At 49.3% G+C, this 27,078-nt stretch overlaps 1 protein-coding gene across 1 annotated transcript in view; it reads left to right on the top strand.

Annotated features, from left to right (window-relative positions):
* Positions 1–27,078, top strand: part of LOC8024709 (translocator protein-like) — a 41,494-nt gene that overhangs the window by 9,367 nt on the left and 5,049 nt on the right. Inside the window, exon 2 of the mRNA XM_029993548.3 lies at positions 4,539–4,766. Within this exon, the coding sequence (XP_029849408.2) occupies positions 4,539–4,766 (228 nt within the window). The remainder of the gene's footprint in view (positions 1–4,538; positions 4,767–27,078) is intronic.

The following is a 27,078-nucleotide window of genomic DNA, read 5'->3' as shown; positions in this document are numbered from 1 at the left end:
TCAGCATGGCTTCCGTCGAGGGCTATCAACAGTGACACAGTTAGTAACAACTCTGCATGATTTTGCCCTTGCTCTAAATAAAAGAAAAGAAGTCGATGCCATCTTTTTAGACTTCGCGAAGGCTTTCGATAAAGTACCACATCATAAACTAGTGCAGAAGCTATACGCAATCGGAATTAAAAACGACCTAGTCCAATTCGTTCAGTCGTACCTTTCAAACCGCTCCCAGTTTATCGAAATAGACAAGCAATCTTCAAGTCAGTTATCTGTTTCATCAGGTGTTCCGCAGGGGTCGGTTCTGGGACCGTTATTGTTCCTTATCTACATAAACGACATAGTTGACAGCATAGATGACAGAGTTCGGGTTCGGTTGTTTGCAGACGACTGCATATTGTACAAAGAAGTAGAAACCCATAATGACCAGCTAGCTCTCGAAAATAATCTTCAGAATGTCTATGCGTGGTGTGAACAGTGGCAAATGCCGTTGAACTTGGATAAATGTACATTACTAAGGGTTACAAATAAAAAAACTGTACTGGACTTTCCCTATACAATTAATGGCACTCAAGTTAAAGAAGCCTCTGAAGTTAAGTACCTTGGGGTAACAATTACGAGTAGTTTGAACTGGAATGCACATGTTGCCAATGTTTGTGCTGCTGCGAGAAGAGCGTTGTGGTCCCTAAGGCGCAGACTTCCGCTGGCACCCTCCAGTGTCAAGCTCTGTGCCTATAAGACTTTGGTCAGGCCAGTTTTAGAATACGCGTGCGTAGTCTGGGACCCGTGTACACAAAAAGCCATAGACGAATTAGAGAAAGTTCAAAGGCTAGCTGCGCGATTCATATGCAATAGGTACCGCCGCTTAGACAGCCCATCAGAAATGGTAAAATCACTTGAATTGGAGTCTTTGAGATCGCGCCGGAAAAATTTCAGATTGAAGTTTTTGTACCTAATGAAGAATAATTACTTTAATTTAGATTCATCACCTTACATAAAGCACGTCACACGCCGAAATACACGCTTTAATCATGGAAGTCTTTTAGAGCCATACCAAAGCGCAAACAACATTTTTAAAAATTCGTTTTTCCCAAGGACCATAATAGAATGGAATTGCTTAGAAAAAGACACTGTTGATAGCCCTACCCCTGATGTATTTTTTTCGAAATTGCGATGATATATGCTATTTAGTATCAGTGTTGTGTTGAAGAACGTGTGTGTTTGCGACTCTGCCATCCCTTCCCCTTTCTTTTCCCCCCACTCCTGCCTGGGCCCCAACGGGGCCTGCAGTATTGTGAAATAAATAAATAAAAAAAACTTCATAAGCCTGCCGATTACACTCTTAGACACACCTTTTACATCAAACAAAGTGTCAGAACAAACTATGGAATTCATACACTTCATTATCATATCGCTGACTTACTAAATACTCATGCAAATATAGTTCAAATGGTACACAACTGTAGCAATCTCCAGATGTTTAGGAAAATGATCAAATTATATTTTCTTTCAATCGAATAATATGCACCTGCCACTTGTGCCATTAGTTCAAATGTGCAAATGTGATCAATTATATTATATGTAACAGTCGGAAAGAATAAACACACGCTCGTTTTTAATGTTATGTAACAGTGTTTGTTATTTTTCACTAAACTTTGTGACTCTTGAAATGTTTTCATCCGTAAACATTTTTTTGATGTGAATTAAGTAATTGATGTTCATTTTGTTTTTGGTATCCTTAGAAGTACGTGCCGAGTGCTGTAATGGGGGCTGGTGGCCACGTCAGAGGACTTCGTGTCTTCTTTTGCCGCAGCCTCCCAGACATATGCATGTCGAAATAAACTTATTATTATTATATTATTATTATTTAAGGAAAGTAAAAAAATCTTACACACTATTGACACTTTTCCTTTTTTTTAACTACATCCCTAATAACAACGGGAACATTATAAAGCGGTGAGGAAGACATCACCTATTTCTCTTTTTGTGACCTGCGAGTTCTTTTTGTTTGAATTAGTGTGAACATTCAAAACTTTTATTCTCATCTGTGGTGAGGTTGACAACAACCGCAGCACTGGAGCCTCTAGTATTCTAGTTACCGTTTTTAGAAGACTCTTCGATACGTAATTTCAGCTCTCTCACTTTTGGGGAGCTTTTAAGAATGATAAAAGTTTATATAATGCCGAATTTCACTGTTTTTGTTTGAATAGATTGGGTTGGCGCGGAAAATTTAGAGAATATGTTTTAGAATTTAGCGGAATCTGGCGCATTTCTTATCGCTTTATAGCGGATTTTTTACACCCAACGATGACAACACTGGGTAAACTCTCCAACATGTGAACAAAAGTTTCTACACAATGTTTACGTTCTAGTTGACATATTTATGTGCGTGCTGGACTCAAAATGGTTCTTGCCGTTCATGTTGGGAGTTGATCTTCAGGCGCCGTTTCTTTCAAAGTTTACCAGGGACGGATGTCACTAACTGAATGTCATGTTTAGAGGCTATTCGTTTCAAGTTGTGAGAGATTTTTGTGCTGGTAGGGTTTCACTTGGGTTTCACTGCCGGTCGGCGTGTCTTAATAATTCTTTTTCTTCTTTCATTATGAGAAGTGAAGCTCTCTGCAACGTAAAAAATATGAAACTGGTATATCTAGATTTATGTAGTTTTTAGACTTGTGCCTCAAATCTGTGCTTGGCTGTGTGCTTGCACGAACTTTGCGAGGCTACTATGAAGCAGCTTTTTACAATTCATCTCTCGAATATTTTATAATGCGCCGATTCAAATGAAAGAATTGATTTTTTCAACCGCGGTTTGTAGGTTCAACATGCATAGTTTTCTTCAAAGGACAGCTGAAGATCTAGCAATTGAAAGGTGCTGTTATTTGGTAGTTCGTGGGTAATCTTTAGTTGCTGAGATTAAGTCAGGAACGGCTTCTGCTTTCCTGTCCAGTCGGCTTGTCCTGTGCATATCTTAGTTCTTTCCTTGTCCTGTGCGCTTTTGTATTTAAGATGTTTACAACATGCTTGGCTTTTCCTGTGAGAGCCCCTTGGGGAGGGGGCCACGTGACCTCGGGGTCACGTGACCTTGGGGTGACCTTGGGGTCACGTGACCTTCAGGGGGTCACGTGGGGTCACCTTGGGGGTCACGTGACCTTGAGGTGACCTTAGGAGGGGTCACGTGACCTTGGGGGGTCACGTGACCTTGGGGTGACCTTGGGGGTCCCGTGACTTTGAGATGACCTTGGTTACGCCGACGGCGACGCCGACGCCGACGCCGCTCAAGCCGGAAACGGGCCCCTAAGAGCTGCGCTCTAAAAACTGTGAAATAAATGTTCCCCCTTTGCACGCACCACATAGGTATAGCACGCATGCTAAAGTGAGAATCCAATCCAACATAAATGCATCAGATCCTGAGATCAAGTGCGAATTTAGTGTAGAACACCACAGGGAACTTGAAAAAATATGTCTGGGCGACACCAAGAGAAACAACCCAAGAAGGACCGACGGGGAAACAGGTCCCCGGAGCCCATCAACCAGCCCTCCTCCGCGACAAGACACAATATGCGCCGCACTTGTGGGTCGACGAGTCAATGACAACCATGAGCCACCAACCAATCGCCGTAGTGATATTTGGTTTTCCCCTTGGTTAGGGAGGAGTCCTATCCCGAGTCTCCACCCTCCAGGGAACGGGTCTTTCGCCAGAGCCTCCGTTGCAGCAATAAAGTTGTTAGGGTGCAACATGTGCAGGTGGAGGTTGACTTCCCGCGCGGCGACAACGCGCGCGGGCTGACAATTGGAAATTTCTTTCCGCTCCAAATTAAACAATGATAGAGCCACAGACCATATCCTTAAGCCCCTCTGCAGATCTCAGCGAGCTCGTCAATCGCGCTAACTCTCGTTATCGCTTGCGCTACAAGATACTTTTCGGAGCCTTGCAACCACAGGAAACAATACAAATGTCTTTCGCGTAAGCTCATGGCCCGACATCTCAAATTCTGCTCCGGCAATTTCAAACACTGTCGACGCCGTCATCATTATTGGTAAAGTCCTTCTATCTTGGGAAAAGTGGCGCCATTCATTGTTGTGCAAATGCTCGAGACTCGTGCCGCGCGCCACTTCTGGGAAGAACATGGCGTCTGAAATCTAGCTCAGTGCTGCGCTGTGCCGGCATGATCTTCCCAAGGGCAGCAGATTGCACGTGACTCGTAGACCGGCAAACTTTCCGCTACTTTTGAAACATGAAGGGGTTTTATTTATTGGAACTCCGACACGCCCCAAACGGCAAACACGCTGGATCACGACGAGAGCCGCCGCCAGGCGACAGACGTGTCCGTCTTGGCGTTGCCTCGTGCTAACTTCGCGCTCGTTGTGGGATGCAGCAAGACGTGCCGCCGACGATGCAGACGCGAGGTAGGCGATGCTGCGGGAATCCACTAATGATATCATCTGGAGCGGAAAGAGGAGGGAAGGGGGGCGATGGCGCTGGCATTGTCCTCCAGATGGGATTTGTCGAAGCTGGATTCTTTTCGTTTCCTTTTGACCAGAGATGCCGCGTGGCCCGGCCGTTGCCGTTGTCCTTTCCGAGCGCCGTGGGCCAGGTGGTTTTGTGGACCGTCTTCAACTCGACCATGGGCTACGCGGCGTTCCTGGCCTTTCGCGACGGTGGGGGCCTGCAGGGACCGGCCCGCCCGTCCGTCGTGCTGTTCGCGGCCAGCCTCGGCTACAACTGGGCCTGGCCTCCCCTCTTCTACCACTGCAAATATTACGCCCTAGTATGTGCGGCTTCTTCGCTACATCGCGCCTAAATGACTTTGGGGCTCCGCCTTCTTACTGTGCACTAGGCAAGCACACGACGTCGATCAACACCTCCCGTAGTCACTCACAGGATGAGAACAACGGGACATCGCTTTCAGACACCCGACTTCCACGGCCGGTTTGCTCATCTAACGGACGCGGCCGCAGCTGCGGCCAAGAGGGATTTTTCTGTAACACAACCAGCTCCATGGGGACATGGAAGTACCCAGCGTCCCTGCCTAGTGGTGGAGAAATCCGTATCGCTTCAAGCACAAAAGCCTAATTTCGCCCGCTGAAATTGACTGCAGGAACTCCAGTTGAAAGTCCCTGCAGTCAGTTTCTGAGAGCGAAATTAGGATTTTGTGCTTCAAGCGATAGGGATTTTTCCGCCATTAGGAAGGGACTCTAGGCATTTTCTTGTCCCCATGGAGCTGGTCACGTGACATAAAAATCCCTCTTGGCCGCAGCCGCGGCCGCGGTCGCAAGAGGAGCAAACCGGCCCAGGATGTTCTCACTGCGTATTGTCGCGCTTTGCATGCACGTGCACATCCAAAAGAACGTCAAAGTGTTATGCGCCGAGAAACTAAAGGTTCTGTTATAATCCGACGTGGAGCGCAGCGAACGTATCGTAGCGCAGAACGTGAGACTTCCAACGGCCGGCGAGCAGAAGCTCGATATCTGCGACCAATCAGTATCGGTGTCCGCTGTGCTACGCCTCGTTTGCTGCCCGCATGACGTCTGTGTACAAGAGAGGCTTAAGAGAGAGGAAAAGTTGAGAAAGCGCGGGGGACGTCAGAACGCCCACCACTGGTTGGAGTCATTAAGGGGTACATCTATGGCTAGCTCTTTTGTCTCCACTGGTCGAACGCGATAAAACACAGAACGCCGGCGTCCGTCGTTCGACTCTCGCATTTGAACGCGTTTGACGAGTGCAATCAAGGCAAAACGCAGAGAGCTTCAGACTTGCACACTTATCACCCCAAACCAGCGCGCATCTCGTCTCCTCGTCTCCCTCAGTTTTCTTTTTGTGTGTGTGTGTGGGGGGGGGGGGGGGGGAGAAGTGGGGGAGGCATAGACGAATGCTCCGTTTTACTTTCACTTTAACGGCAGCCGTCGTTGCGGATCGTCTAAGCCAATCAATTAGCGCTAAAAGTGCCTAATCACGGCGCTCGTTTTTGTGTGTCGGTCATCACGAACTTAACAAATCGCGCACAGAAAAAAGATCCGTGGGATTGCGCCACATTTACAGTGAGTAATTTGTTAAGACAATGTACATTGACTACTGGTTAATAGTCAAAAGCACAAATATAATACAAAGTTTTACAGAACCGTTTTTGCACCTCCGATGCGGTACGACGGTCCTCGGGTACGAACTGCACATTTGCTACCACAGAAGACTCGCATATGCCAAATAAGTACCGGATGACTCATCGTACCTTATCAGACGTGCAAAAACGATTACCTAAAACTGTCTAATGACAACCACTGCAATTAACTTTTGGCGCGGCTTGATTAGCTTCCTTCATGGCCCACGCCACGCCAGATAAGCGATCTACGTCTCTACCCATTCTCGTACTAGGGTTGCGCACAGCCTTAAAAAGAGACCTCGGATGTGCCTCATCGCATTTAGTTTATGACACATTGCTCCGTTGCATTAGACAGAACGCCTACAGCGCCGAATTCAGCCCCGACAGAAGGGAGGCCCGCGACAGTCCACGCGCATGTGCACGTGCACGTTCGCGGCGGCCTCGGTGGCCGCAGCGATGTCGTCTCCGATTCCACCTAAAGCCCCTTCTTGTTTCAAAGGTATAGCCCAAGGTGCGTCGATGCAGGTGGTGCGTGCAACGTGCGTATGTTATTTCACTGATGTGCGTCATTAGTATGGTGTAGTTTCAGAATTCGTATTCTATAAACGAGGAAACACTATTGTTCTTTTTTTAAGGCGCTACAAGCCGTTGGTTAGCAAAGCATTTTGTCTTCAGGCTGTTTATTTGGCTCGCAGCACCGCGGAAAGGCTTGTACCATGGAGGACCCGGTGCCGCGTCTAGTGTACATAAAATTGTGATAAGTATATGCATGCATAATGAATACGACATGGATTGTTGGTAATGGGGAGGATGGCCGTCTGATTTGTAGACCTGCAGATTTCGTGGAGCCGGGTTGGGCGTGTCAGAAGCGAGCTGGAGGATCTGGCACGCCGTTCGATCGGTGCATGAAGAAGCCCCACGAACATGATGGCACTGTTGCTCACTGGGGTTCACTGCGGTCGAAGCATCAGATTTCAAGGAAGTAGCCCAGTCAAAGCAGAAGCTGCCGCCTCCGAAGAACCGAGGCCTGGGGCTCAGATTCAGGCACCGCCGTCACCCTGTGTGTCGTCCTCTCAACGTCGCCTTCGTCGTGTTCTTTATTTATACGCGCATGCGTGTATAAATGGAGAAAAGATAGATAAAAAGACACAATCGAGTGGCCAGCGGCGCGCGCACCGGGCGTGGCCTTTGGAGTACAGTATTCTATACCCGTTTTCTCCTCAAGAAAAAAGGAAGATTTGCTCAATGTTCATGCGCCGCACGAAGTAGTTCTTACAAGATTTGGTTTTCGGAGGCAGAAAATATACTTCTGGTGATTGAAACGTGTACGTCTCGATAAGGTAACATATATGTAATCTAAAATGCTTCTGCGTATATCTCAATTCGCCGCCTAAAGAGGGAAATTAGTAATGATCCGCGAGAAGCCGTACTTTTTTTACTTTGATTCTTGAGATGAAAACGAGTATAGAGGATGTAGTGGCAAGAGCGGCGGCCGCTTACAATGGGCCGCGTAAAGACGGTCAACGTAGATGCCGCGAGTGGCCTGGACTTCTATGCCCTAGGAGAATTCATGGCAGATGGCAGATACGCGAAGAAGACGACGAAGCTGAGGCGTGACGCTCCTCCCGAACGTAGCACTTTTCTTTGTGGTGTAGTGATAAGGAGTGTTCCCCGTTCCGACGCCGTCTTGGTCAGAAATGCGAGGAAAAGGATGGACGCACCCACTGCTTAACGCCGGCACTCAAGTCGGGCTACACGCTCAACAAGAGCAGCCGAAGCACCAGCAATCATATGCAGTCGCTGTTTTGTGCGCCAAAGGAGGAGTCGCGCAGACTCCAGTGGGAAAAAAAATCGTAATCGAGATAATAAATGCCTCGCCGAGACATCAGGGGTGTGCGACAGACATTTTGAGCGGCGCCTTACCCTTCGGGACTATGTGCACATCGTCAGCGGTGAAGAGATTAGGATTCTATGCCGCAATATATTATAACTATTTTGTAGTCTTCTTGCGTAGTATGTGGCTGAATATCTATCACGTGACTGCTGCGTATGTCAATGAAGTGTATTACCACACTTGAGGAGTCATAGGCAGCGAGTTGAGGATAATTGTTTTTATATATTAGAGGTTGTTCAAGTTTCTGGTCATACTGTATTTTAATGCGTCATGTACTCCCAGTCAAGGTATTTTTTTAGAGCGTAGCTCTAAGGCGCCCGTTTCCGGCTTGAGCGGCGTCGCCGTTGGCGTCGCCGTCGCCGTCGGCGTAACCAAGGTCACCCCAAGATCACGTGACCCCCCTCAAGGTCACTTGACCCGCCGAGGTCACGTGACCCCCCAAGGTAACCCCACGTAACCTGGGGGGGTCACCCCGAGGTCACGTGACCCCCAAGTTCAGGTGACCCCAAGGTCACCTCAAGGCCACGTGACCCCAAGGTGACCCTCACGTGACCCCCCCAAGGTCACGTGACCCCCGAGGTCACGTGACCCCCACACCGAGGTCACGTGGCCCCCCTCCCCGAAGTCACATGACACCCTCCCCCGAAGTCACGTGACGCCCCCTCCCCCCGAGGTCAGGTGACCCCCCCGGAGCATATTAAAGAATAAGGGGCGGAGGAGGGCGCGTCTACCCTCCCCTCAGGACCCTTCCCTCCTCCTCCTAAGAGCTGCGCTCCAATTCGGCGTTACAGGGAGTTGTAAACGGCTGTCACTTCTTTAGAGCGCAGCTCTTAGGGACCCGTTCCCGGTATGAACGGCGTCGGCGTCGCCGTCGGCGTAACCAAGGTCACCCCAAGGTCACGCGACCCCCAAGGCGATCCCCAGGTCACGCGACCCCAAGGTCACCGCAAGGTCACGTGACCCCCAAGGTGTGACCCCCAGAGGTCACGTGACCGTCCCAGGGTTACGTGACCCCCAAGGTCACGTGACCCCGAGCACGTGACCCCCCTGAAGTCACGTGACACGCCCCCCCCCCCGAGGTCATGTGACCACCCCCAGGGTCACGTGACCTCCCAGATGACGTCATCGTCACTGATGACGTCACCGGCATCCGCATCGTCATCGTCATCATCACTGATGACGTCATCAGTGGCGTCACTGATTACCTCACTGCCCGGCATCCGTATCGTCATCGTCATCATCGCTGATGACGTCATCAGTGACGTCACTGATGACGTCACCGGCATCCGCATCGTCATCGTCATCATCACGAATGACGGCATCAGTGACGTCACTGATGACGTCACCGGCATCCGCATCGTCATTGTCATCGTCGTTGATGACGTCATCGGAGTCCGCATCATCATCGTCACTGATGATGTCATCAGTGACGTCACTGATGACATCATCGGCATCGTCACGTGACCCCCAAGGTCACGTGACCCCCCCAGGTCACTTCACCCCCCAGCACCCTTCCCTCCTCCTCCTCCTCAAAAGCTGCGCTCTGATTCGGTGTTACAGGGAGTTGTAAACGGCTTTCACTTTTTAATCTCAAGTGACCTAGAGTACCGCCTCTTCAAAATCGTCCTTTGCGGCGAGCGATTGAGAGTCAGGTTAGCATTTTTCATAGACTGCTTTCCACAAAAGACAATTTGGTATATGTTCGCCAGTTGCAGCGGCACCTTGGTAGTTCCCAAACGCGCTCGGCCTTGCAGCTTACACAAGGTTGGTTTCCGCATCAGCAACACGATGGCAAAAAACAATAACTAGTTTATTGTTCCTCTCACCATTCAAAAAGTGAGAGATTTATTGAGATTTTTCTATTTTTCCTTGTTATATTAGTATCGCGTGGTTTCTTTCGCAGCTACTAAGCGTGCAGCCCAACTGATAGCGTTGCTGAACGATCTGTCAGTACTGCAGGAAGGGGGGGGGGGAGGGGAGGAGTCGATATTAACCAAATGATCTCCATCAAAAATACGCGAATGATAAAGTAGAGGATAGCACACACTCTAGAGGCATTAGTGAAAGAAAAAAAATAACTACGATTTTTCACATTAGCAATAGACCGATCTCACCAGCCAGTTTGACTGCGCCACCGCTGCCTCAATGCATCGAGGGAACTGTAGTCTTTTTGCACGTGTGTTAACCTCGCTGGAGCACTGCGCGTGTAAAGCACGAGAAGGCACGAGCCCTCGCGTGCACGGCCGTCTGCCTCCCGAGAACTAAAGTTATGGCGGCGTCACGCATGCGCCGAACGATTAGTGAGATCGGTGTATTGTCCTGCGTCGCGAAAAGCTCCAGTCGAACCACAATAGTACACGCCAAGCAGCGCCGACGAGGCTGAGGGGGCACGTTCCTAGGGCTCAGAACAGCAGCGCTACGGTGCTACGCGCAAAATCTTCACGCGGCGGCCGCCGCTCTTGCCAGTACAACTCTCTAGAGCACTGTACTTTGAAGGAAAAGCCATCCTCAATAACACGAACGATCATCATCATCGTCGTCATCATCATTAACCGCCCGGTAGCCGAGACCTCTCCGACGATAGCTGGCTCTCGCCGAGCCCAGAAAACCTGTCCGCGCCGAGGCTATAGTATTTTCGAGGAGTGGAATGTATTCCCCCTAGTAAAGTAATTGGTTCGCCGTTCGCTCCAGCCACCTTACACTGGTCCCCACCTCGTCGTGGCTCGCGGCAAAAAAAAAAAAAAAAACACTCACTCTGCAGGATAGTGGCCGTGACACGGTCGTGACCATTGACCGCCTCAAGCCGGCATTTGAGGAGAGTCATGTGATCGCTCAGCCGGCTTATCTCTCCACCGTGCAAGCTGCCTCAAGATCCACAGTAGCACCCGCGACCCGCATCAAACACTTCGGGACGGTTCACTGGGACGGCTTCGCCTCCAAAGAGGAAGGGGAGCGGGGGGGGGGGGGGGGGGGGGGAAGGGGGGGGGGGGCTGTGTAGCGATAATTACTGGGAAAAGAAGAAGATCGCGTGAAATTAAAAGAAGCCGGATCAGTGTGATACTGGATTTTATCAGACGTTTTCACTTTTCGTCAGTCTCTGTGCAAGCTCCTCAGGACCGCAGCGTCGGCTGCAGTTGCACTTACAGTGGGTTAGAATATCGCAGCTCGTGCTACGGGCGGAAACCCTGATGCTCCTCCCTGCACTTCTCGCCCTCAATGCGGCAATATGGGAACGCGACAGAACAGCACACGACAAAACAGCACGCGACCAAACAGCACGGTCAAAACAGCACGTGTCAAAACAGCACAGCGTCAAAACAGTACAGCGACAAAACAGCACGTGTCAAAATAGCTCGCGACGAAACAGGACAGCGTCAAAACTGCTCAGTGACATAAGAGAACGTGTCAAAACAGCACGGCGTCAAAACAGCACAGCGACAAAACAGCATGCATATGTAGCACCTTCGAGCGCGCTCTTCTTCTCTCTCTGCGGGAATAATTTCAAACCTCCTGAGCCTTTCACTTATTGTCGCTTGGTTATAAAGGAATTGATTGCCTATGCCAGTGCTTACTAAACTCCGCAACCCGACTCCCCCCCTCTCCCCCCCCCCCCCCCCGCCAAAAAAAAAACAAACAAAAAAACCAAATATCATTATAATGCAATTAAATGCAAAGGTGCAAGCGAGCTGGACAAGAATGATGAAAATAATCCCTGGAGAAGGGGAATCAGCTTTGTGACGCCGCCTTGTGCTTTTTACGAAGTTACAAGGGTCAGTTTCAATGATGAGTACAAATCGCAATCCAAGTAACACAATGTATGCTGAAGCTAGCTAAACTAAAATTTATAACCAAAAGAAAAGAATATTAGGAAAATACTGATGGAAGCTATTGCTACCCCCCACCCCTTTCCCCCCATAGATCGGTCGAGAAGTTGTTTTGAGTTAAATTCCCTCATTATTGCCGACAAAGTCCTACATCGAGTGGAAACTGGTGAAGCAGAAACATATGCCACAGCCTCAATGCTGTTGCCGGAGAGCATGGACTCAGCACACCGTGCCGCACACGCTTTTTGTTCTTTTCTTTTAACAACTAATGACAACGCATTGCAGTGCGTTGATTCATTTATTGTAGACGACATCACCAGCAGACTTGCTCGTCAAAACTCACAGAACTGGTCGAGAAATAGCCAGAATACGCACCAGTGGGGGCTTCGGTACTGCCCATGGAGCCTTCATGTGCGCATCGAGTATTCTCCCCACTCCGAACTTGCTCCCAAGAGAACGGATTCGACAAATTGGGCCTCGACGAGTGGGTCTTCGAGGAATTCGGCTGGCCCTCCACCCCTTAACAGTGCCTACTTTGAGACATGCATTTTTAACTGCATGCGCTATATTTAGGGTTCAGCGTTTTCGGCTTAAAGCGAATAAAACCGGCACATGTACGCCGAATTCATTTTTTTGAATTCAGTTTGAACTCAAAAAGGTCAGTATTTTCGAGGGCGTTTGGAGGGGTGAGAAGGGGGGGGGGGGGGGCAGCGATGTGACTCATTACTGACCATATGACCACTTCATTTCGCAGTTTTCAGCTCTTCTGAGATCCGTTGAGCTTTCAACAAAAGCTAGGGGGCGCAGTACGAAATCTGGGTTTTTCGCCTGATAGGGACTTGAGTGTCGAATTCTTTGTTCAAACAAGAGAGTTTAGTCGTATACTGAACAATAAAAATCAGGGGTGTCCGCAAATGCTGCAGATTTTTTTTAACACCCCTAGCTTCCGTCTACTAGAGGAGGGCATAAATACTATTGCTTTTTTGTCGTTTCTGTGGTCGGCGCGAATTTACCCCCTTTCGCAGTCGTGAAAATGGGGAAAAAACGCACTGAGTACAATCCTTGCAAATTTCTGGATTTTGATATTTGCCCCTCCGACTGAAGTGGTAGTAAAGCTCATGTTCGTCCTGTGTGCAGATACAAGCACACAACGATAATGTCAGATCACGATTGGGCCTCAGTGCGTCTTGCAGAACAGGTCGCGTCATTTGCCACAGGCAGCAACAAATGAAAAAAACAAAAAAAAACAAAAAAAAAACAATACCTGGTTTACTCACTATACATTTTAAACAAACGGCTCTAAATATTGCATTTTCACCAGTCTACCGGTTTACGTCAATAAACCGAAAAAAACGGAAGAGTTTATGAGTCTACAAATATTCACCGCAATAAGCCGAAAAGAACCGAGGAGTTTATGAGTCTACAAATATTCACCGCAATAAGACGAAAAGAACCGAGACGTTCATGAGTCTACAAATATTCACTGCAACAAACCGAAAACTTCTGTTGGGAATAAAACCCGAAAAAATTACGCCGAATTTCCAATCATTAAGGCTGTGGTTCCACTGCAGCCATCTTGAACAAGGCGTTAGCTCAACCAATAGATTGCGACACGCACCCGTGGGGTTGCCGAAACATTGGTTCACAGTGGGATGGCTCGAGCACCATCACGTTCCCCTCGTGGCCTTGCTCGCGCCGCTGCCAGCTGTGCTCAGCTGGCTCAACTAGCGTGGCCCAGCAAACGGATGTATGCGAGAATGTCAGGCTGGGTATAAATTGTTCTCTGATATAGGGAGATGCGGTTCGGCGGTTGTAACGGGCTTTCGCAATAAATCTTACCAAGAAGGAATCGAATGTTGATTGACGTGTCAATATTCTATCAATGAAAATTTCTTTTGCAGGAATGCACGCTCAGTAGACTCAATCTTCCAAGACACCAGTGGATGCGGACGTCAAGTAAACTGCTTCGCGATTTACGGTACTTACCTCACCATTTTAATGACCACTAAAATAAATGACAAAATATTGTGTTTCACGGGGTACGGAAGATGTTGTAAAGGTTGTTACATTATAGGGGGGAGGGTTCCCAGAAACTTTCTGGAAAGACTCGAAGTCTTCCTTGAGTCCAACGCCATCATGAACCGTAACTGAAAACGATCCACTATTCAGTTGGTGGGTGGCGAAACGTATCCACATCTGCGGAGTCATGGGCGATACGTAGTCTAAGTGGCTGCTGGCTGGAAGTTTACACAATGCCTGCCACGACGTCCAAACACGTCATTGACGTTCTACGGTCTCTTTTACCTACTTTTGCCCTACCGAAAAAAATACTTTTCTCTGATAACGCGCCAAATCTTGCTTCAAATAAAATAAACAAGTTTTTGAAGAAAAGAAAAAACGGCATCAGGCATCACATTTGTGCACCATACAATCCTGCAACTAACGGGCAAGCAGAACAGATGGTGTGCGAAAGTGAAAAATGCCCTTTTGGACCTTACGGAAGAAGCAGTTCAGTTACGAATCGCCTGGTTCTTGTTCCAGAAGCACGCGACGGTCTCATATTACACGGTAAAAAAAAACCGCCGAAGCAATATTCGGCGGACGAAGAGCCACACCCCTCGATCTCATGATACCATGGCCTATGAACGAAGATCGCGACATTCCCAGATCCGAAGTAATGGCAGTTTATTCGGTCGGAAAACTCGTCTACGTGAGGAATTTCAGCGGAAGTCGGGCCTTCCATGTAAAACTTGAGAAGAAAAGGCTCTATGTTGGTTGACCAGAAGGTGTCATCCCCCTGAATTCGTTGGATATCAATGCCCTTGAGTGTAAATATAACTAAATCACAAAACTCTCGTGGTGTATCGTGTAACTGCCCTTGTATTTAATAGTAGAAGCTATGGTGGTGATTTGGACCTTTCACACCAGGCTCCTTTTCCTTATTTCTCGCCTCATACTCCTTTGCGGTTTAAGTACGCTTCAAGAATCTTTTAGAACGGGGACGCTTTACGTCAACGAGGCCATTTGTTCCAAGTAGTCAATCATGGAACGCTGCTAGAAATCCGTCCCTCATATTAACGAATAAACCGCATTTCTGCAGAGTGCAGTTTTCCTGTTCCACGTACAGTTGTAAAGCAGCATCCTCATTGATTCTACCATATACTGTTGCGGGTGAAGAAAGTCTTTGGGTACACGATACTTGAAACGAGTCTGGCACTGTACGTTGTGGTTCGATACCCACTAAAATCGTCGTCCATATAGAGCCTCATCATTTAATCATTACCTCGTCACCTCATATTGCTCTTCATCAACATTAAGTACAATAGGCTGCAGCCATATTGCCGCGCGCGCAGCTGGACAAGTAGGCAGCGCGCGCGTGGCCTAACGGTTATCGCGCTTGCCCCCCACGCAGAAGGCCAGGGTTCGATTCCTGGCCGCGACTACACATTTTTGTTTACAGTGTAATTTGATGTTCTAGTGAATTCGAGGACCGTCTTGCTGATTCGAGGTTAGAATGTTCTACACACCGTACCTTCTACGCCGAACGATCCAGAAACCCACGAGGGTACATAAGGGATTCCGCCAGGCGAGCGAATTCAGTTTTCGCCCCAGCGTTCCACTGTGCTGCTCCGCCGACTTCGACGCCCGCGACGCTCTGTTATTATCGTTGTACCCCTTTTATTTTTTTTGGCACAAGTTCGCCACATTAAACGTTTATTTCTTCCTGTTAAAAAAAATAAATAAAAGGGGTACAACGATAATAACAGAGCGTCGCGGGCGTCGAAGTCGGCGGAGCAGCACAGTCGAACGCTGGGGCGAAAACTGAATTCGCTCGCCTGGCTGAATCCCTTATGTACCCTCGTGGGTTTCTGGATCGTTCGGCGTAGAAGGTTCGGTGTGTAGAACATTCTAACCTCGAATCAGCAAGACGGTCCTCGAATTCACTAGAACATCAAATTACACTGTAAACAAAAATGTATAGTCGCGGCCAGGAATCAAACCCTGGCCTTCTGCGTGGGAGGCAAGCGCGATAACCGTTAGGCCACGCGCGAGCTGCCTACTTGTCCAGCTGTGCGCGCGGCAAGTAGGCAGCGCGCGCAGCTGGACGAACGATCCAGAAACCAGAGACGATCCAGAGTTCCGGTCGCCATCGCCGCGACGTCCAGCTTCGCCGATGCACCGACCCCGACGTGAAAGCCTGTCACCCCTCGCTCCTCGCCGGGGAAACTAGGCGCGGCAACCCCTGGAGGTGGAGTTGCTGAAGACGACCGACGTAAAGAGCCTCCAAGAACGACGAAGCGCTCCCACTCTCCCGACGCCACGCATCGCTACGACGCCCCTGCAATGGTGTCCAACAACCTAAACGTCGTCATTGACGGCCACGACGCATCGGCACTCGTGGACACCGGAGCAGACTACTCAGTCTTGAGTGGGAGGCTCTCCCGCCGCCTTCGAAAAGTCATGACGCCGTGGGAAGGACCCCAAATACGAACCGCCGGAGGACATCTCATCACACCAGTCGGGAGATGCACTGCTCGCGTCGAGATCCACGGTGAAACGTGCCCTGTCAGGTTCGTCATTCTGCAAGACTGTTCCAGGGACGTTATCCTCGGAATGGACTTTCTCTGCGAGTATGGCGCCGTCATCGACCTCGGAACAAACCGGCTGACGCTACCAAAAACCTGCTCCACCAGCGGAGGAACCCCAAGCGACGTCACCCACGGTCCGAGTCCTCGCAAACCACGTAAACGTACCACCGCGGTCGAGTGTTTTCGTACTTGTCGGGATCGATGAAGCTTCCTGTGGCGAAGTTCTTCTCGAGGGAAGCCTCCAATTGCTCCTGGGAAGAGGCATAGGCGTCGCAAGGGGAGTAGCTGAACTTCAGGATGGGCGGACTGTGGCCCTCGTGACGAACTTCCGAAACGAAACGCAACACCTCACGAAAGGTGCAGCCATGGGCCACGTCAAGAAACTCCGAAACCCCACCGAAATCACCGCGATTACTGACGAATCCTCGCCGCCCCAGCAAGACCGTACGTCGCCAGCCCAGCTCGACATTGACCCTAAGCTTCCGGACCCTAAACGGCGTCAGCTGGTTAATCTCCTCGCCGAATACCGCGACTGCTTTGCGACGTCGTCGAAAGTGCGCCAGACCGCGGTTGCCAAGCACCGCATCGTTACCGAGGACGACGCGCGCCCCGTGCATCGATCGCCGTACAGAGTCTCCGCTAAGGAAAGGGAGGTGATCCATCAGCAAGTTCAAGAGATGCTGAATGACGACATAGTCCAACCTTCAAGCAGTCCATGGGCCTCTCCAGTCGTGCTGATTAAGAAGAAGGACGGAACTCTTCGGTTCTGCGTGGACTACCGGCAGCTCAACACGGTTACGAAGAAAGACGTCTACCCACTCCCCCGCATCGACGACACTCTAAACCGGCTGCGCCACTCTCAATACTTTTCATCGATGGACCTGAAGAGCGGCTACTGGCAAATCGAGGTCGACGAACGGGACCGAGAGAAGACAGCCTTCGTCACGCCGGATGGACTGTACGAGTTCAAGGAGATGCCCTTCGGACTATGCACGGCGCCAGCAACTTTCCAGCGTGTCATGGACACCGTACTGGCAGGGCTGAAGTGGCAGAGTTGTCTCGTCTACCTTGACGACGTCGTAGTATTTTCAGCTGACTTCGACGAGCACTTGAGACGACACCGAGCTGTTCTTCAAGCCATTCAGACCGCCGGACTCAAACTCAAGCTGTCAAAGTGCCGGTTCGCCTATGACGAACTGAAGTTCCTTGGCCACGTGGTGAGTAACGAAGGCGTCCGCCCAGACCCCGAGAAGACTCGCGCCGTCGCGGCATTTCCAGCGCCGACAGATAAGAAGGCCGTGCGAAGATTCCTTGGACTTTGTGCCTATTATCGACGCTTCGTTCGGGATTTCGCAAGGATTTCCGCACCACTTACGAATCTCACGAAGGACGCCGAGAAGTTCGAATGGGCCGAGGAGCAACAGCAGGCATTCGACGAACTGAAACGACGACTCCAGACTCCTCCTGTGCTTGGACATTTCGACCAGGATGCGGAAACAGAAATTCACACTGACGCAAGTAACGCGGGACTGGGCGCAGTACTAGTCCAAGTGCAAGAAGGCATCGAGCGAGTCATCGCCTACGCAAGTCGGACATTGTCCAAGGCGGAGAAAAATTACTCCACAACTGAGAAAGAATTCCTTGCGGTCGTCTGGGAATAACGAAGTTCCGTCCGTACTTGTACGGGAGCCCGTTCCGTGTAGTCACGGACCACCACTCGCTCTCCTGGCTTGCGAAGCTGAAGGACCCGTCAGGACGCCTCGCTCGATGGAGTCTTCGACTACAAGAGTTCAACGTGACAGTGGTCTATAAGTCTGGCCGCAAGCACAGCGACGCCGACTGCCTGTCCAGAGCCCCCGTCGAAACCCCTTCCGGCTGCAGCGACGACAATGACGACGAGTGCTTCCTAGGAGCAGTGAACACCGACGATATGGCACGACGTCAACGGGACGATCCTGAGCTTCGCGCAATAATCGAGCACCTGGAAGGGGGCAGGAGTACCGTGCCATGTGTCTTCTCACGAGTACTGCCGACCTTCGCCATCCGGAAAGGTGTACTCTACAAAGAGAACTTCGGCAACAACAACACACCGTGGTTGCTGGTAATCCCGAGTGACCTTCGAGAGCAGATCTTCCAAGCCTGCCACGACGACCCGACATCCGGACACCTTGGTTACAGCCGGACACTGGCCCGTATTCGTGAAAAGTATTACTGGCCGAAGCTCCCCAAGACCGTCCACCTATACACACGATCATGCCACGAGTGCCAGCGACGCAAGAAACCGCCGACGAGGCCGGCCGGACTTCTGCAGCCCATTTCTCCTCCAACTACACCCTTCCAGCAGATCGGAATGGATCTACTTGATCCTTTTCCGCCTTCGACGTCGGGGAACCGCTGGATCATCGTCGCCACAGATTACCTCACGCGGTACGCCGAAACGAAAGCTCTTCCTTCAGGGACTGCTGCGGAAGTCGCCAAGTTTTTCATCGAGTCCATCGTCCTCCGGCACGGCGCTCCCGAAGTTCTGATTACAGATCGCGGATCTTCGTTCATGGCCCAGCTGACGCAAGAGATCCTTCGTCTCAGTGGCACCGGCCATCGTCGAACCACTGCATACCACCCGCAGACCAACGGGCTGACCGAGCGACTCAACAAGACAATCGCCGATATGATCTCTATGTACGTCGACGTAGAGCACAAGACGTGGGACGAGGTGTAACCCTACGTCACGTTCGCCTACAATACGGCGGTTCAGGAGACCACTGGATTCACCCCTTTCCAGCTGGTACATGGTCGGAAGGTAACGACCATGCCGGACGCAATGCTGCCCCATGAGCCATCTGACAATGAGGTCGACGACGCCAAGGCGGTTGCTCAACGCTCCGAAGAAGTCCGCCAGCTCGCCCGACTCATGATTCAAGATCAGCAACGCGTCGACGCGGGCCGCGACAACCTTCGTCGCAGGGACGTTCACTTCAAGCCCGGAGACAGGGTGTGGGTGTGGACGCCCATCCGTCGCGGCGGCCTCAGTGAGAAACTGCAGAAACGGCACTTTGGACCATACAAGGTACTTCGTCGCCTCGGCGAGCTGAACTACGAGGTGATGCCCGACGGAACAAGAACATCATCACGCCGCCCACCACGACCTGAAGTCGTCCACGTCGTGCGCCTGAAGCCGTACTACGCTCGATAGGACTGTGGATCTTATGTGTTTCAAGTGACTCTTTAGTTTGCCGTTCTTTTTCTGTGCTTTGTTTTGTTTTGGGTTGCATCGGGACGATGCACTTTTTAAAGGGGGGAGTAATGCCGCGCGCGCAGCTGGACAAGTAGGCAGCGCGCGCGTAGCCTAAGGGTTATCGCGCTTGCCTCCCACGCAGAAGGCCAGGGTTCGATTCCTGGCGCGACTACACATTTTTGTTTACAGTGTAATTTGATGTTCTAGTGAATTCGAGGACCGTCTTGCTGATTCGAGGTTAGAATGTTCTACACACCGAACCTTCTACGCCGAACGATCCAGAAACCCACGAGGGTGCATAAGGGATTCCGCCAGGCGAGCGAATTCAATTTTCGCCCCAGCGTTCGACTGTGCTGCTCCGCCGACTTTGACGCCCGCAACGCTCTGTTATTATCGTTGTACCCCTTTTATTTTTTTGGCACAAGTTCGCCACATTAAACGTTTATTTCCTATTTTTTTGGTCACCACCCGTGACAATATTAGAATCCAAGAATTGAAAAATTGAGTCGTTCAGTCCTTCAACAAATTTATTATTTATATATAATGTTATTACGTTACATTACCTCGAGACGATCGACGTCCATCGTCGATCTTCAAATACTTATACCTGTATTTAAATTGGACGCAAAAGGGGGGGGGGGGGGGGTCGGAGTCGGTGGCCGAGGGCATGGTCTAGCGCACACCAGCTCGGAGCACTTGGAGCGAAAGCTCGCGCTGCAGAACCCACCCCGCCCCTGCCCGTTTCGATCTGGATGAGCATCGTACCGGCGTGCGGTCGTGTATCCCTACTGCGTGGTGCACGTTGAAGACCCCAGGTTTGCGGTTGTACCGCACTGGCTAAGTTGCTCATCTGCAGCTGAGGCACCGGACGCCCACTAAGGCAGACTAACTTCCGCCTGTATAAACATACACAGACAACAATTTGCAATTAGACGCATAATAATATAGAACACAGCGTGCCGCCTCTTTTCTTTGGATACCTTTTTTAAACCAGCGAAAGCTCGCGCGTTCTCTCTTTTGAGACGGTTAGAACGGTCGCACACAAAACCCGCGTCTCTCCTACCCGGCCGCTTCCTCCTTTCATTATGTGCAGTTGGTTATAACTAAATAAGCTATAATAATGGTGTATTATTCGTATCTAGTTTCAGTGTCAGTCAGGGAAAAGGAGTTTCGCGGCACTCTTCCCCGACAGTGTTGTGAACGCCGCCATTTTGGTGCTTGTGCAGAGCAGGCGCAACTGCCGAACGTCATGATTCAAAAGCGCGGCATCCTCAGCATTAGATTCGGTGTTAGGGAGCTCATGTAACGTTGCTTTGCTTTGTCGCTAACTGTTTAAAGTGGAGGACGAAAAAGCGTTTCTTGTGATTTCAGATAAAGCTTCAAATAACTGGCAACCATGATTTTAAGCCACAATATGGCCAAGTGCCGCTAAAGCGTAGCTTATTTAATGACATTATACATGCTCTTGTTCAAGAGGCTTGTAATACCTGGAGGGGCCATGGCGTAAGCCCGTGGATTCCACGAGCAACTACCTTTTGACACCTGGCTCTTCCTTATTGTTCCCGCTTGTGCCAGTAAATTAGCTACGGTTCAGAGTAACGACACTTGGCCATATTGTGGCTTAAAATCATGGTTGCCAGTTATCTGAAGCTTTATCTAAAATCACAGGAAACGCTTTTCCGACCCCCACAAATGTTTAAACAACCCGCGACAGAGCATTACAATATTGCATTAGCTTCCTAGCAGTGCATCTAATGCTGAGGAAGTCGTACTTTTGGATCATGACGATCGGCCGTTGCGTTTGCTCTGAACAAGACCAAAAATGGCGGCGCCCAAAACAATTTTTGGGGAACGGAGTGCTTAGTGTCACTAAATAAGCTACGCTTCAGAGTAACGACACTTGGCCATATTGTGGCTTAAAATCATAATTGCCAGTTATCTGAAGCTTTATCTGCACTCTAAAAAAAAAGGGTATCACCTTACAACCTTTTGTCCCATATAATACACCCCAAAACTTCATTTCGACGTACAGCGCCTTATAGTCGAACAGACGGCACCAAATTTTACCAGGGTCTTGATAACGGTGCGATATAACTTATTAAATTGCTAAAGTACGCATCAAAGACCAAAGAAAGGAAACACTGAGCTTTTGCAGTACGGTCAAGAAAACTCCGATAATTGTTTTTGTAATCAATAATACGTACATCAGCTACCTTAATAAGTTGTACCACACACCTATCAAGCCCCACGTAAACTTTGGAGCCGCCTGTTCGATTATGGGGCGCTGTACGTCCAATTGAAGTTTTGGGGTGTATTATATGGGACAAGGGGTGTAATAATACACCTTTTTTTCTGAGAGTGTGACATCACAGGAAATGCTTTTCCGCCCTCCACAAATGTTTAAACCGTTCGCGACAGAGCAAAGCAATATTACATGACCTTCCTAACACCGAATCTAATGCTGAGGAAGTCGCACTTTTGAATCATGACGATCGGCCGTTACGTCTGTTCTGCATACGAGCCGAAATGGCGACGCCCACAACAATGTCGGGGAACGGAGTGCCGATACTCTAAGCGCAGCTTATTTAGTGGCTCTAGGAGTGCCGATACTTTAAAGCTCATTTAGTGACTCTAGGCATGAAGTGAACTTGGATGTATTCTTTTCCTCTTCGTCTTTATTGTTTATTGATTTCAATCATATCGAACAATGAACACATTATATCACGCTACGCTTGCGTAATTATTTGTCTTAGATTTATTAACCTGACTCACTACTTAAACCATTCATTTATCTATAGTAAATCTTCCAATATATTTTTTTAATGTGAAGGTAAAAATACGCGGAGATTGATGATGATACAGACGCCAACGCCGCCTTCGGAAATTTTTTGAACATTAGAAATCAGCAGTTTGTCTGCCATTCGCCATGTAGCGCAACAAAATACCCAAACAGTTTTTAATTGTTTTGTAAAAGTATCTAAGCTCTACACTTATTAAAAAACCAAAGCAATATTATTGTGAAAATTTAATACATTGCAATGTATATCTATTCCAAACAATAAATGTTATTAGATGCCAATAAATCTGTTTGATGTCTAAAAAAGATATGCGGCAAAACCAGGTAAGCTTGAAGAGCTCCTGGAGCGTTACGACTTTGAAAATGAAAAAAAACCATCGTCCACCTCTTGGGCAACCATTGTAGCTCTAAATGTTATAAGAAATTTTATCATAGCTTAATGATTTCCTCGGCGGCATTTGAATTACCATGACTCGAAGCACCAAAAAGTGCTGCGTTTGATATAAAATATCTAAAGAAAAACATTTCGCGCAACATTAAAGTTTTTCTGAATATTACCAATAATAAGCACTACATCTATAGCTAATTTCATTGTCCTAGCGCGTTTCATTAAAAACATATTTGTGCTGAAAAATGTTAATTTTACGGCAATGTTTGGAGGGATCAAAAAAACAAAGTAGTGCAAATACCCAAAACATGTATCGTTACATTCTGCTCCGACATCATCTTAACAAAACTGCTATATTGGAACCGTGCTATCTTTACTGGATCGTTCATAAAACATGAACTAGCGGAGCAAGTGAGGGTTCGCGACATCATATTCGCAACGCTACAACCGCGCATGAACAGACAAAACCAACACACGCATAATATCAAATGAAAGAGGATTGCATTGCCTTTCGAATGACATCAATCCCACAAAACAGTCTTTAAAAGGAGATGAGTAATCACCTGCCAAAAAGTACCTAAACTGCCACAATCAGTGGGACCGTGGCCTTAAGAACCGAAAACGCCAAACGCTAGCTATATTGTCAATGTCCTGTTTTAACGCTATGCTGTTTTGTCGCGGTGCTGTTTTGCCGCCGTTCTCTTCTGACGCTGCTCCCTTTTGACGCTGAGCTGTCTTGCCGCAGTGCTCCTTTCACGCTGTGCTTTTTTGACGCCGTGCTGCCTTGGCACATGTTCTTCTGTCGCTGTGCTGTTTTGACGTTGTGCTGTTTTGTCGAGTGCTATTTTGACGCGTGCTGTTTTGTCACCGTGCTGTTTTGACGCGTGCTGTTTTTAACCGTACTGATTTGTCGCGTGCTGTTATGTCGTGGGCTGTTCTGTCATGGTGCCCGGCAATATATAGGAAGGTCGCAGTGCTGACTTTACTACCGAACGCTTCATGCAGCGCTTGCGTAAAAGCTGTGCGTGGCGCTGGCCAGTTGTATTTGACATAAAAAATCCAGAATTATACACCAACGTGTGTCTTTGACGGCACCCCGCTACAGTGGCGCGTCTGTCGGCACGGCGCAGAAGCAAGTGCTTCGGTTCGTGAACATCTGGTGTCTGCGTTCGCACAGTGCCCGCACCTGGTCTGGCCAAACGCGGGCTAGTTTTGAAGCAGAGTGTTGGCCTATAAGATTTTGGTATCTAGAAGGCGTTCTTCGATACGCGGTGCGAGTCTGGCCATTGGCAAGGCGAAAAAAAAAAAGCGTTTTCGTGCGAGAGTATTTTTGAAAAATGTAGGCCCTGCTAGGCGTAAATGTTACAGGCACTTTTCTTAAGACTGCCCTCTGTTGGCCGCTGTTGTATCCCCGTGCAAAGGCGGACTAAGACCGAAACGTGACGGCACAGTTCATGCGTTTGGTTCGATTAGACGACAAAAACGCTCCCACAAAAAATGTTATGAGTGCAGTGACGTTGCACTTTTGACGCTGTGCGATTGGCTCGTCGGCTCGTATCGTTGATCGCGCTCCGACGTTCACTATCTTATGACTCGCACGTTCCGCGGTGTCAGTTGTTCCGCCATCGTTCGGTGGCTTTCACCTTCTAATAATCGGCACGGGACTTTCGAAAGGGCTCTATTGCGGCATGTTGAGTGGTATGTGCTAGACGCTACTTTTAAGTCCAAACGCCGTTTCGTCTTCGTCATTCATCAGTCACTTCCGCAGATAGATGTGATCGGTTGTTACGAGTGCTCTTAGGTCAAAAGCACGTTCCTACTCCGCCTCATAATAAGCCTCACTGCAGCCGTCACTACGATCCTAAGGAGCCTCTCAACAAGCGCAAACAGTTTATCTGGGGCGAGAAGTTCGGGTATCGCCGCCTGGCGGAATTTCCTCCAACCCAGAGGGAGGACAATTCATTGTCCTTTGCTGGTGTAAGCACGGGAAATGGCAAGCGTCTATGCACTAAGAATATTAAAACCTCACTGCGTCCGCAGCACGAGCACTGTCCTTAAGGCGTGTTCACACATACAGCCGAGCGCTAACTTAGCGCTACGTGCATGAGCACTCGAAGGACCGCTTATGTGGCGCTTCCCAGCGCGTGACTTCGTTCTAATATAGCGCGTGATTACCGCTTTAGCAGCGCCTTGTTAGCGCTTCAGTATCGCTTCTTGTACCGCGGTCCTGCGGATTAGCGTGTGCACTGCGGTTCCGGTTCCTGTGGTTGGGTGTGCGTCAGCAGCACCATGGCGGACATGTGGAATGCTGAATTAGAAATGCGATAAATGCTCTTAGATACGCGATTACTGAATCGCGTACGTACGTGTGGACGGCTCAACGCCCAGAAGAGCCTTCTGGGTGCGCGAAATCTCTCGCCACCGATATTACCGACGGGTACCCGGCGAACCTTGTTCCTAGGCTGAGGGACCAGGACGCAGAGCTCTTTCGAAGGTGATTATTTTTAACTGCGTTTCTTTCAAACCAGGGTCAGGCATATCGAATAAAAAGCAATGAGGTCGTACCCAATGAATTAGTCGCTCAGAGTCCATGACTCTGGATCGCCTGCCCGACCCTTTCGCTGGGGAGCGGCTCTTTTACTTCCTCTTCTTTCAATGTCAAAGGAAAAACAACAACAAAGGAATCGCCGTGCACGCGCTATTCCGCAGCAGCAAGCACGGCACAAGGAGCGTGAAAATTGGGTTGTGTGTATGTTTATACAGCCTAGAACTTGGTCTGCCTCCAAGGGCTGCGAGTCTCCCAGCTGTAGATGAGCAATTTAGCCAGTGCGGCACAACCGCTAGCCTGGGATCTTTAACGTGCATCACGCAGTAGTGATATACGACCGCAAGCCGGTACGATGCTCATCCAGATCGAAACGGGCAGGGGCGGGGATTGAACCCAGTGTCCTGGGTTCTGCAGCGCGAGCTTTCGCTCCACGTGCTCCGAGCTGGTGTGCGCTAGACCACTCGGCCACCGATCCCCCCCAAGGAGCGTGAGAGCGCTATAATAAAGCGCTTCTGAAGCACTAACAGAGCGCTAACACAGCGCTTCCGAAGCGCTAACCGAGCGCTGCTGAAGCGCTAACCGAGCGCTAGATCACGCGCTTGGAAGCGCCACATGCGCGCTCCTTGGAGCACTCAACTAGCGCTAACTTAGCGGTCCGCTGTATGTGTGAACAGGCCTTTAGTGAGGAAAAGAGAAGGGACCCTAGCGAGTTTCTCAGCGCGAATAGTCCCGGTGCTCACCCTCCTTGTACAATGGTCATCGAGACGAAATAGACCAGCGGAGCGCGTGTCCTCGCGTACCTGTGGCGCCGTCTCCCAGGAGAAGCGTCCTATCTGGTGTCGCGAGCTGCACATGCGCGATTCTGAGCCAAGCACTCAGCGGCTGTTCGGGCTCGGTGGTACCGAAGCTTCCATAGAAGCCCAATAGACGCAAAAATGGCGGCTCATCAGGCGCACCGCCATCTGTGAGATGCGCGGCATTGTTATAGTCATGCTCGCCTGTGACGTGCAGGAAGTGACGCTTTATTAAAAAGAAACAGGACGTGACGCGATTTCCTTATGATTGTGACGTCTTAATTGCTTTTGGCGCGAAATTTAAATAATAATCGCCGGTGGCGCAAAATTTTTTTTTTTTAGATGTTCTACATGCCTGCGCAAGTACCGTCCTTCATACCTTGCTTCACGCTCATAGCCTTGTTTGTGTCTATTACTCCCATGTAATCTCTCTTGCAAGAGAACCTGTTTTTTATAAGTTCTGGGAACCACCAACAAGTTACTATCCTTTTCAACTAAGCAGGGTGTTACAGCACGCCTATGAAGACATACTTCTTATTGTAACTGCGGCTTGTTTGCCAAGAAAGACAAAACGGCACAACCTTGGTTTGCACAGTTTATTATATGCAAACTTAGAACATCACCATAGGACACTTAAAGCTATGATTGAAAACGAGTGTGTTGGTTAATAGATACAAACTTTGACAGTATAAAACAGCAAGGACGAGGACGGGAACAGGACATCTTTCATGAAAGGTGTCCTGTTCCCGTCCTTGTCTTCGCCGTTTTATACTTTCAAGTCTTCTATTTGCGACACTTAAAGATAGAGATATGGTGATGAAAACATAGTGAACGGAGGTTTGGAAAACTCTATGCACGCACTTAATAACCTTGCGTAATACTTTCAACAGGAAGAACGCTTACGCATTTATCTT

The sequence above is a fragment of the Ixodes scapularis genome, unplaced genomic scaffold, assembly GCF_016920785.2.
Source record: "Ixodes scapularis isolate PalLabHiFi unplaced genomic scaffold, ASM1692078v2 PGA_scaffold4__175_contigs__length_147842914, whole genome shotgun sequence".
Lineage (NCBI taxonomy): Eukaryota > Metazoa > Arthropoda > Arachnida > Ixodida > Ixodidae > Ixodes > Ixodes scapularis.
This window is presented reverse-complemented; position numbering and strand designations above follow the sequence as displayed.